This window comes from Lepidochelys kempii, chromosome 3 (assembly GCF_965140265.1).
Source record: "Lepidochelys kempii isolate rLepKem1 chromosome 3, rLepKem1.hap2, whole genome shotgun sequence".
Lineage (NCBI taxonomy): Eukaryota > Metazoa > Chordata > Testudines > Cheloniidae > Lepidochelys > Lepidochelys kempii.
In genome coordinates this window covers 11,570,110-11,582,783 of record NC_133258.1, presented here as the reverse complement: position 1 = coordinate 11,582,783, position 12,674 = coordinate 11,570,110, and the positions used below count along the sequence as shown (strand labels likewise).

The window sequence follows — 12,674 nt, the reverse complement described above, 5'->3', positions numbered from 1 at the left end:
CTCAAGTTGCTGTGTGGGAGGTTTAGACTGGATATTAGGAAAAACTTTTTCACTAGGAGGGTGGTGAAGCACTGGAACGGGTTACCTAGGGAGGTGGTGGAATCTCCTTCCTTAGAGGTTTTTAAGGTCAGGCTTGACAAGCCCTGGCTGGGATGATTTAATTGGGGATTGGTCCTGCTTTGAGCAGGGGGTTTGACTAGATGACCTCCTGAAGTCCCTTCCAACCCTGATATTCTATGATTTGGAAAAGACCACTGATCCCATGCTTTAATTATGCTTTGTTTGGCTAAGGTAGAGATATGGGCTACAAATATTTAAATGGTGTAGAGAAGAAAGAAGAATTGTTTGGATGAACCAAGAGGGAGCTAATGAGGAATATTGGACTATAGTTAAAATGGTGGAAGCCCCTGTTGCCTGAGGCATGTAAAGTTAGACTTGACATAGCTCCAGGAAATACACTGTAGAGAGCAAACCTTCTGTCATAAATATAGAGGGAAGAGTAGTATAAAATCCCTCCTTGGCAGCTGTACTGAATTGCCTTACCTGTAAGGGGTTAAACAGTTCAAATAACCTAGTTGGCACCTGACCAGAAGGACCAATGAGGAAAGAAGATACTTTAAAATCTGGAGGGGAAGGATTTGTTTGTTGTTCTCTTTTTTGGTTCCCTCTCTAGATGGAGAGAGAAGCCAAGCAGGTACAACATCCCCTGAAAATATATCTGGAATAATCCATCTAAAATCACAGAAATTGTAAGTAAGGCCAGGAAATGCATTAGGTTATCTTTTGTTTTAGCTTGTGAATTTTCCTGTGCTACAGAGGTAGTTTTATTCCTGTTTTTGGAACTGTGAAGCTGAGACTAGAAGGGAATCCTCTGTGCTTTAAATCTTTTTATTACCCTGTAAAGTTACCTTCCATCCTGATTTTGCAGGTGTGATTCTTTTACTTTTTCTTTATAATAAAGTTCTTCTTTTAAGAACCTGATTGATTTTCAGTGTCCTGAAGACAAAGGGTATGGTCTCTGCCCTCACTGCTAAGGCAATTGGTTGGTATATTATTCTCAAGCCTCCCCAGGAAAGGGGGTGAAGGGACTTGTGGGGGATAGGGATTCCAAGTGACCCTTCCCTAAATTTTTGTGTAAATCACTTGGTGGTGGCAGCAATACTGTCCAAGGACAAGGAAAGGAATTTGTGCCTTGGGGAAGTTTTAACTTAAGCTGGTAGAATATAAACGGAGGGGGTCTTTCATGCGGGTCCCCACATCTGTACTGCAGAGTTCAGAGTGGGGGGGAGCGGAACCCTGACACCTTCATTGGCAGAAGGATGGATTAAATGACAGACCAGGTCTTTACCATGTTTGACTTCTACAGCTCTAAGATCCTGTCCCATGAGGCTCAGGGGCAGATGCAAATATCTAGCACACCTGCCAGAGGATACTGCCAGATAGCACACCATATTATTATGAATATATCTACATAACATATCTAGCACACCTGCCAGAGCAGACCATATTGTTATTAATATACCTGGTGGTGCAATAATATACCTCTGGAGGGGATTTCTTCCTGACTCCCATGATTCCAGCACAAAACAATGGGTTTAGAGAGATAAAAAAAAATAGATCTGTGACGAGGGTTTTTTATTTCAAAAGAGCTAACTTTAAAAAATTAAAGAAATTAGTTAGGGAAGTGGATTGGATGGAAGAACTTGTGGATCTAAAGGCGGAGGAGGCCTGGAATTACTTCAAGTCAAGGTTGCAGAAACTATCAGAAGCCTGCATCCCAAGAAAGGGGAAAAAACTCATAGGCAGGAGTTGCAGAGCTAGCTGGATGAGCAAGCATCTCAGAGAGGTGATTAAGAAAAAGCAGAAAGCCTACAAGGAGTGGAAAATGGGAGGGATTAGCAAGGAAAGCTACCTTATTGAAGTCAGAACATGTAGGGATAAAGTGAGAAAGGCCAAAAGCCATGTAGAGTTGGACCTTGCAAAGGGAATTAAAATCAATAGTAAAAGGTTCTATAACCATATAAATAAGAAGAAAACAAAGAAAGAAGAAGTGGGACCACTAAACACTGATGATGGAGTGGAGGTTAAGGATAATCTAGGCATGGCCCAATATCAAAACAAATACTTTGCCTCAGTCTTTAATGAGGCTAATGAGGAGTTTAGAGATAATGGTAGGATGACAAATGGGAATGAGTATATGGAGGTAGATATTACCACATCCGAGGTAGAAGTCAAACTCAAACAGCTTAATGGGACTAAATCGGGGGGCCCAGATAATCTTCATCCAAGAATATTAAAGGAACCGGCACATGAAATTGCAAGCCCATTAGCAAGAATTTTTAATTAATCTGTAAACTTAGGGGTTGTACCGTATGACTGGAGAATTACTAACATAGTTCCTATTTTTAAGAAAGGGAAAAAAAGTGATCCAGGTAACTACAGGCCTGTTAATTTGACATCTGTAGTATGCAAGGTCTTGGAAAAAAATTTGAAGGAGAAAGTAGTTAAGGGCATTGAGGTCAATGGTAATTGGGACAAAATACAACATGGTTTTCTAAAAGGTAGATTGTGCCAAACCAACTTGATCTCCTTCTTTGAGAAGGTAACAGATTTTTTAGACAACAGAAATGCAGTGGATCTAATTTACCTAGATTTCAGTAAGGCATTTGGTATGGTTCAACATGGGGAATTATTAGCTAAATTGGAAAAGATGAGGATCAATATGAAAATTGAAAGGTGGATAATGAACTGGTTAAAGGGGAGACTACAATGGGTCATAATGAAAAGTGAACTGTCAGGCTGGAGGGAGGTTACCAGTGGAGTTCCTCAGGGATCGGTTTTGGGACCAATCTTATTTAATCTTTTTATTACTGACCTTGGCACAAAAAGTGGGAATGTACTAATAAAGTTTGCGGATGACACGAAGCTGGGAGGTATTGCCAATACAGAGAGTGACCGGGATATCATACAGGAAGATCTGGATGACCTTGTAAACTGGAGTAATAGTAATAGGATGAAATTTAATAGTGAAAAGTGCAAGGTCATGCATTTAAGGATTAATAACAAGAATTTTTGTTATACGCTGGGGACGCATCACTTGGAAGTAACAGAGGAGGAGAAGGACCTCGGAGTATTGGTTGATCACAGGATGACTATGAGCCACCAATGTGATATGGCCGTGAAAAAAGCTAATGCGGTTTTGGGATGCATCAGGAGAGATATTTCCAGTAGAGATAAGGAGGTGTTAGTACCGTTATACAAGGCACTGGTGAGACCTCACCTGGAATACTGTGTGCAGTTCTGGTCTCCCATGTTTAAGAAGGATGAATTCAAACTGGAACAGGTACAGAGAAGGGCTATTAGGATGATCTGAGGAATGGAAAACCTGTCTTATGAAAGGAGACTCAAAGAGCTTGGCTTGTTTAGCCTAACCAAAATAAAGCAAAGGGGAGATATGATTGCTCTCTATAAATATATCAAAGGGATAAATACCGGGGATGGAGAGGAATTATTTAAGCTCAGTACCCATGTGGACACAAGAACAAATGGATATAAACTGGCCATCAGGAAGTTTAGACTTGAAATTAGACAAAGGTTTCTAACCATCAAAGGAGTGAAGTTCTGGAACAGCCTTCAAAGGGGAGCAGTGGAGGCAAAAAACATATCTGGCTTCAAGACTAAGCTTGGTAAGTTTATGGAGGGGATAGTATGATGGGATAGCCTAATTTTGCAAATTAATTGATCTTTGACTATTAGTGGTAAATATGCCCAATGGTCTGTGATGGGATGCTAGATAGGGAGGGATCTGAGTTCCGACAGAAAATTCTTTCCTGGGTGTCTGGCTGGTGAGTCTTGCCCACCTGCTCAGGGTTTAGCTGATTGCCATATTTGGGGTCCGTTGCGAATTATACCTGATAGGTCACGCGCAGTTCGAGTCTAGGCTGAGGCACACGAACAAAGTCCACAACTGCAGACTTCCCAAAGATATTAAGTTTATTACGCTCGAGCGTGGTGCCCCCCTGCTAGTCAGAAGGGGACCCCGAATGCAGGTTATACAAAGATTATATACCTTTTAGCAAAGCATGTTGTCCTCGTGCATCGGAAACCTTAGCCAATAGACAAACCCTTTCCTTATCTACCACCTATCCCTGCTAGGTACATTTCCCGTGCTAAACTAAACTACACAACATGGTCCTAAAGCAATGCATCAGTAACCTTTCTTATCAGGATGGGAGGCCCACATCACAAGGCCAGGAGGCAGGGAGTTAGGAACAGACAAAGAACAAAAACCGGGAGTCGAGACAGGCTGGAAACAAGGGGGAGGGTTTTCACAGGAATGCAGTATCTGAGGAACACTCCTCCTGGTGCATGATGTGCTTGCTTTTAGACAATGGTGGGCCCCAAACCAAAATGGAGTCACATATACTAACTTTTCCTTAACAGGTCGGGAAGGAATTTTCCTCCAGAGCAGATTGGAAGAGTCCCTGGGGGGGTTTCGCCTTCCTCTGTAGTATGGGGCACGGGTCACTTGCTGGAGGATTCTCTGCACCTTGAAGTCTTTAAACCATGATTTGAGGACTTCAGTAGCTCAGGCATAGGTTAGGGGTTTGTTACAGGAGTGAGTGGGTGAGATTCTTTGGCCTGAGTTGTGCAGGAGGCCAGACTAGACGATCATAATGGTCCCTTCTGACTTTAAAGTCTATGATCACGGTCTGTATTGTGGCAACTTCCTTTGCACATACTATGTCGTTCCTGGATATAAATCCTGGGGTTCACCCGCTTTTCTTCCCTCTGTGTCTATGTCTTTTCATAACAATTGCAGATCAAAAGATTTCATGATTCATAAAACAAACCACAGGAAGGTATCTTAGTTATTTTTAATATCAGGCTACATCAGAATGTTGTCTATTCACACATCAAAATGACCCAGACCATTCATCAGCCTCAATTCAGGGTCAAGTTCCATCGGTCTTACCTTAAGCCAGAAAGATATTTTTGAGATCTTCATTGGTTTCAGAAATGGAAAGTTCCCTGACCCACTTTGAGTATTTCAGTAAATGGCTGAAGAGAAAACCCCTCTCTGAGAGAAGGGTTTCCGTTAGCCTGTATGTCTCTAACTTTGAGAGGAAATTAAACTACGCATTTAACATTTCAGATCTTAGCGTACTTCGGAGGGAGGTGATGTAGGTCATGGCTATCCCAGAAACAGAGGACAAATTTCTACCCTCAGTTATACCCCTTTGAAAAAACTGAAGACAGAATTTGTACCAATGAGCAGATCTTAAGCATGCTTCGAATTAGCACAACCTTTACTCATGGGCATCACCAAAATTAGAAGTTGGAAAGAAAATGCATTAGGACATCTAGTCCTTGCCCAGAAAGACAAACGTGCTGGGTTGTATCTTGCAGTCTATATTCTTCATTGCTTTGTCCAGTCTAGTGTTCATGATTCAGACTATGGGGTTTCCACATTGTAGTAGTGCTCACTGTTCCTAAAATGTAGCCTACGTTTTCTCATGCTCAATGCATATTTTGGAGGGGAAGGGGGAATTTCTAATGGTACAACCTTTTCTCTTTTTTCAACTAAAAGGGCAGACAGATAGATTGATTTTAAAAGTCCACAATTTTATACACACACATATATAATCACACTTACCAAATACAATACATATTTATTTATGGATTTATTTATGTTTTTTCTTTCCGTCTGTAGAACTCCAGTCTATCTATCTATCCAGTGATCTATGAACACTGCAGAATATGTATCTCAATAAACTATACTTTAGAACTTCACTCAAACACAGCAATAGTTGAGTGAAGAAACTTCCCTCCCAATATCATTGAACTGAATGGGAATTTTACTGACATGCCAGAGTTGAACCTGGTTCTATAGGTTAGCTCCTTTAGGAAGATAAAATGATGTCACAATTGTTGCAGTTTTTTTATAGTGAGCACTTTGATACACAACCACTTATGAGCACTCACCTTTGGGGCAGGAGCTCAGCTGCCTGGTTATTGAAATCAGATTTCTGTTCTTGATGGTTGACTGAGAAGTAGCCTGTGAGTGGAAGATCCATCCTCCAGGGAAGAGGTAAGGCTGAGACTGGGAGATCTTACTACACGGAGCTCATCCCAAGGTCATATTCAGGTCCCAGAGGGGAATAATGAGTGACATAACCACTGCACCACCTTTTCCTTTTGCCCTTTCATCGCCAAGGGTGAAGTCCTCCCACCACCTCGGAGAACTGAATTATGCCTGAGTTTCAATGCAGAGAAGGTGCATTGGTGCATGTAGGCAGTGCATTTGGCAGGCACCTCATCTGCACTGGAGCCAAGGCACCTGAACAAGAGATGGGGTCTGGCCCCAAAGGAGCAATTTTGCATCACTGCTCCGCTATTCCTATTCTTTCCTTCCCAACCCTGACACAATTTAAGAGCGCACCTGGAGCAAGAGCTATTCCATGTCTGAGATGGGATGGGAGATGTACAAGTCTATCCCAGAGGTAAAGCCACAAGAGAGATGAATGGACACATGGATATAGACCAAATACATCCCACAACACTCTCTGGAAGTTAACAGGGTTTTGCTCTTTATACCAGGGTTGGATTTATCCCTTTCAATATATATAATCTATTAACGTAAAGGTCACCAAGAAAATATGATCAATCCAGATAACGCTGATGCTGAACCTTTCCTGGAGGTTTTGAATTTCAGTATCCCCAAAAGAATGGATGGAGATTGTGTGTCAAGAAATAAAGCTACTCCCCCAAGCATGACAAGTCAAGTCACAGGGGAAATGTATCCACCAGGACCTTTGATGTAAGGTAAAGAGGACCAGATCCTCCACACCAGCCAAGGATCTCATCCAGCAGCCAAATGCTGGAGATGCTCCCAAAGAAGTGATCATCTTGCAAGATCAGGCTTAAAAAATGTCAAACTGGGGCCCAATCTTTTGGTGTGTTCAATTACTTCAGTAGGAGTTTTGCCTACGTAAGAAATGAATACAAAATGAGCAGTTGCTATAACCAGGGACACTGAGGCTGATAAAACCCCAGTTGGAACTCTCAGAAGCTGGGATTCCGTATTCTCTGAGGGGGCCCCTGACTGTGGAACTCACCACCACCAGAAGTCAGAAGGAAGCGGAGCCTGTCCACCAGCAGGGCTTAACACCAGACTCACCTGTTTTCACCAACCGCCTTACAATAATGTCAGAGCCAAACTAGCCAGCTATGCCTCCCCCAAACATGGCAGAGGGACCCTGCTGGTGAGTGATGGATCAGTGGAAACACTGCCAAATCCTGCTGAATGAATGGTTGCATTTCATTGGTGTATGTGGCACCTGGTTACCCTGGTGATAGGGTGCATTACCAATGGGCTTCAGACAGAAGACTGACAGGTAGAATTGACTCAGTGGCTTTGTAGATGTACATGATATCCTCTGTCCAATTAAAATTCTTTGCCCAACATACTGTCCATCAGTGCATTGGCATATGGCCTAGGACGTACTAATGCCTCAGTGCCTTCAGCTCCCATTGAAGGTAGAATGCACTGATGGGGTTCAGCACCTCACAGGTGATGCTGAGCACCTTGCAGCTTCAGGCCCCTAGTACTTCCAAAGGTTTACAACCCGCCATTGTTCCACGTGCAATAACTTCCTTCCCACACCATCAGACATTGCTTGGAGCACAAACAAGGTTCCACCATAGAATCATAGAATATCAGAGTTGGAAGGGACCTCAGGAGGTCATCTAGTCCAACCCCCTACTCAAAGCAGGACCAATCCCCAATTTTTGCCCTGATCCCTAAATGGCCCCCTCAAGGATTGAACTCACAACCCTGGGTTTAGCAGGCCAATGCTTAAACCACTGATCTATCTCTCCCCTAGGTTCAGTTGAAAATATCCTATACACACATCAGACAAGCTAGCCTTGTCTATCCTGGGACACTCTTAGCACGTCCTGTGTGTTGTTAAGTCCCATATGTTTTCCCTCTCTTAATGGTGTCCGAAGGAGGGATTCCTTCTGCTGGCCTCTTTCGGTCCAGCCAATGAGTCTAGAATGAAAAATCAACTGTAAAACAAGGCCCTGAATAATGAACCAATCTGCTCTTTGTACCAGTGTGTGATGACTCTTCTCCCATCTGTGAATAGGCTGCCTTAAGGGAAAGATTAGGCGCATGGAAAAATTCTTGTATGAAGAGCGGCTGAAAAGAGAAGGACTGTTCACCTTAGGGAGAAGGGGAACAAGAGGGGACCATTTCAGTTGAGGGGATCCAGCGATGGAACAAACTTCCAGAGGAGGTCAGACGAATCCAGAGTCTGACTGGCTTTAGGAAACAATGCAAAATCTTCCCCTTCAAAAAAAAAGCCTTTTCATCATGAAAATGACACAGATGGCCCCTTTTAACTTAAACTCCTACCACCCAACATGAGTTCAAGTAGCCACTTCACTATTGCCATTGATTTTAAATAGCAAGTGTTCAGATACTACGGTGATCGGTGGCGACGGATAGATAGAGAGATAGATAATCATAGAATCATAGGACTGGAAGGGACCTTGAGAGTCATCTAGTCCAGTCCCCTGCACTCATGGCAGGACTAAGTATTATCTTCCTTCCAGCATAACAATAGCACATCTCATCTCTGCCTATCCTCCCAACAGAGTTTAACTTGTTGGCACTCTGAATGACCCATCTTCCAGACAGAAAGAATAATGAATGGGATAGAGAAAGTGGATTGAGAATTTCTCTTCTCCCGTTCTCAGAAAAAAAGAGGCCATTCAATGACACGGAAGGCTGGTAAATTCAAAACAGGTAAAAGGAAGTAAGGTTTCACATCATGCATTATTAGTCTGCAGAACTCATTACCACACTCTTAATTGAGGCCAAGATCTTAGCAGAATTGAAACAGAAATTGGGTATTGATATAGGTAACAAGATCATCCTGAGTTATAAGAGTAAACGTTAAAAGAAACCAAGTGTTCGGGAAGGGATTTAAATCCTTGTGTGTCAGGGTATAAGCCAGCCTCTAATAAATATTGGAAGACAGGAGGAAACTTTCCTTGCGGGCAGGTTCTCCCCAAAATGTCCACTTCAGGGAGGTTGTACCTTCCTGTGAAACATTTTGTGCTGGCCACTGTCAGAGACAGGACATTGGACTGGATGGACCATGGGTAGGATCCAGTCTGGCAATTCCTATATTTCTGTAACGCTACCGCATCTATGATTCATGTGGTGTTGCCAAGAAAGACCACAAAGTATCTCAACATACATCTGATGAATTAACCACAGTTACCTGAATTCACTTAGCACCTAACCTTATTTCTGATCAATACAGCATAAGGATTTTGTGTCTGACTTCAATTTTGTTCCAGAAAGGGAGCAAATTATGCAAATATTCCAAACTGATGACACTAATTTAGTACTTATGACATTTTATACTCAAACTCCTTGAAATCAAACGGGTTTTAAGGTTAACGAGTAGCAGTTTGTCAGTTACCACAATAACTTCATTTCCTGAAGTTCATGGAGTGGAAGTTTTATGTAAAGTTTTATGTAAAGTTAAGTCATAGTCCAGAGCAAGAACCACAAATAAGGTTGGGAAAAACCAATTGCAATGGAATTGCAATGGAAACTAGGGCAGTGAGAGAAGAAGTCCTTATATAAAGCCCTGAAGTTCGTGCACACAGACAGGTTCAGTTGAAAATATCCTATACACACATCAGACAAAGTAAGAGAGACTGCTATATGATGACTTTTACAAGAAGTGCTCCATTGGTAAGTACTAGCTTTGTTAAATTTGATTGTAACCGATGTAATTTCTAATAGATATTTTTAAAAATCAATGTAATCTAAATTGGGACCAGCAAATATTAAAACATATGGCTATTGCATAGCATCACTACAGGGCAGAGTAATGGTTATTAGCACCTTTACTATGCATTTTTGTACCTTAAAATGTTTACAATTCACTGTAATTCTGAATTACTGGGTTTATAATGCTTGATTTTTCTTTTACCATTTAGTTACCGGTTTGTACGGTCAACCTTAACTTAGTTTTTTGTTTGGGTATTTCCTTTTTTTTTTTCTTAATTGTTAAAAATGTCATACATGAAAAGTAAACAAGGAAACCACAGAGAATGCTACTATGTGATATCACTAACCAATTGAAGATATAAAATATCAATCCTAAATCTTTTCTTTTTAAAAAATTCTAATGTTTAGGATCAGAATCACTAGTATGCTGTGGCTGCTTGGCGCTGTTCTGGATTAGTAGGAGATATTATTTTTGATACCCAAAGCTAGCACTAATTCAATATTAACTTTGAGAACTCAGGCACTCGAAAGTCAGGAAATGAAACAATAAGGTTGAAAACTCAACCTTACTGTGTCTCCTTGTGCTTATTTCTTAGAGTAGAGATCCTTTATGTGAAATTATTTGTTAAATTAGATTATTTATTATTTAATACAACCTGGAATTTCTTAGACTACTAACTTACAATAAAAAAACTTATGGTCTTCAGACTTTGTTTTATATTTAGTCTCAATGAGATCAACAGAACAAACTAAGTTTGATGTTTCTACCTTCAGCCATTGACGAGTTATCTCTGCACAAAATTTGGAGTCAGGGGGACAAATTCTCTGCTTGTGTAAATGGTCAAAAGTCCACACATGTTAATGGAGTTATTCTATTTACACCAGCAGAGATTGGGCCTGGAAAGAGGATTCCTAGCTCCCAATCCTAAACACTAACCCACACTCTGCTTTATTTTTGCAAAGGTGTGTATCTTCCTATGAACTTACTTATATATATTAGATGTTTACAAGTGCATCCATCTCATAAAAATCATCAGAATTGTCATGGGTTCTCTTTAGACACAAAAGGTTTCTGTGAATGAAGGAGAACTTCGTTCATCTCTGAACCTACCAACCACAAGCAGAGTTGGGCCTGCATGAGACCTCCAAGCCAAGAATTGAATTTCAGGATATAACTTGTTGCTGAAGCTATACAGCACATTCCTGCGTTCTGTGCTCTGCATTAACTAATCATGATGTTTATTTATTATATATGTATTTATTAGGTCATTAACTAATCATGGTGTTTCTCTATTTCAGTTCTGTTCACTGCTGTTAATGCTGATCCTGGTGCTCCAGGCTAAGAATTCAGCCTATGGAAAGGCAGTACAGACTGGATTCAACATAGAGAGAGGCACTGATGAGAAAAAGAGTGATGACTGCCCTCTCCAAAAAGATTCCGGATTCCCTCTTAGTGTGAAAGTTGACATAAACATCAGTAGCACAAAGCATGCTACCAAAGTGGGTCATGATGTCAATAACCGGTCTATGTCTCCCTGGGATTACAGGTACAGTTCATGTCCCCATTGTCTGGAAATGCACTGGGCTCTTCCAAAGCACTGCTTAGGCATACAGAGGGGATGTCCCCAGGACAAAACACAGTGCACTGCTGTATCCAGAAATATTAACTTTGACCTGCCAGTCCATGTGGTGATGGTCAGATTCCTCATGCAAAAATGATAACTGGAAATTTATTAATTATTATTTATTTGTATTGTGGTAGCAACTAGGAGCCCCAGTCATGGACTAAGACCCCATTGTGCTAGGCGCTGTACAAACAGTGAACAAAAGGATGGTCCAACTCAGCCCTAAGGATAGAAAACTAATTAGCTTTAGGATTTATCACTGCTCTTTTATTCAGAGCCATTTCTGGTCTGACATATCTGAGTGCAAATCCTGCCTCAGAAAGTCCAGCAAAATACCCCCAAGGGCTCAATCCTACACCATTTAAGTCAATTGGAGTTTTGCCATTGATGTTAGTGGGACACTAGGCTTTGAGAACATTGGGCCTAATACTGAAGTCTTCATCCAGTTGTAATCAATCCTTATTCAGGCAAAAACTCCCATTGAAACTAGTCAGACTCATGAGGTGACTGAGCATTGCAGGAGCTCAGACATTGACCCAGCACAAGATGACTCTATGAATCATGGGAAAAGGTGAATCTCAAGGAGGCATTTGCAAACTGTGTCTGGGTGATGAGCAAGATTTAGCTGAGGAGAAAGCCCTGCTGATTCAGGGCAGTGGCCAGGCTTCCACTTTGACCAATTCATTCTCTTTGTATCTTGCTTCACAGCATTAATGAAGATCCCAACCGGTTCCCCCAAGTGATCGCTCAGGCCAAGTGCCGCCATTACAGCTGTGTGGACTCCACCGGACAGGAGGACTACAGCATGAACTCCATCCCCATCCAACATGAGATCCTTGTTCTCCAAAGGGAGCAGAGAGGCTGCCAGCACACCTACCGGCTGGAGAAACAGCTGGTCACTGTGGGCTGTACCTGTGCCAGGCCCATCATCCACTACCTGTAGTAAGAGAAGCCAGCAGATCAGAAGAAGGAACCACATGGAGAACCAGCCATGGGCATCAGATTTAACAAACGGCCTGAGCCAACTCCCACTGATTTCACTGGAATTGGGCCAAGCCATAATCAATAGCCAGATTCAAAGACAGCTGGCAAGAAAAGGGGGAGAAATACAATTTTTTTTAAAAAAAATTCCTCCAGATTTTGAAATTCTGAAATTCAAAATTCAACCAGATCCATAAGTGGGAGATAAAAGTGTAAAAACTTTCATAATTTCATATCAACCTTTTCCCCATTTG

The 12,674-nt window shown here is 41.7% G+C and overlaps 1 protein-coding gene across 1 annotated transcript; it reads left to right on the top strand.

Annotated features, from left to right (window-relative positions):
* Window positions 1-7,245: 7,245 nt before the first annotated feature.
* Window positions 7,246-12,382, top strand: LOC140908370 (interleukin-17F-like). The gene is made up of 4 exons (XM_073335347.1): window positions 7,246-7,265; window positions 8,572-8,588; window positions 11,103-11,361; window positions 12,148-12,382. Exons 1-4 carry the CDS (start codon window positions 7,246-7,248, stop codon window positions 12,380-12,382), a joined length of 531 nt encoding a protein of 176 aa, XP_073191448.1.
* Window positions 12,383-12,674: the final 292 nt, after the last annotated feature.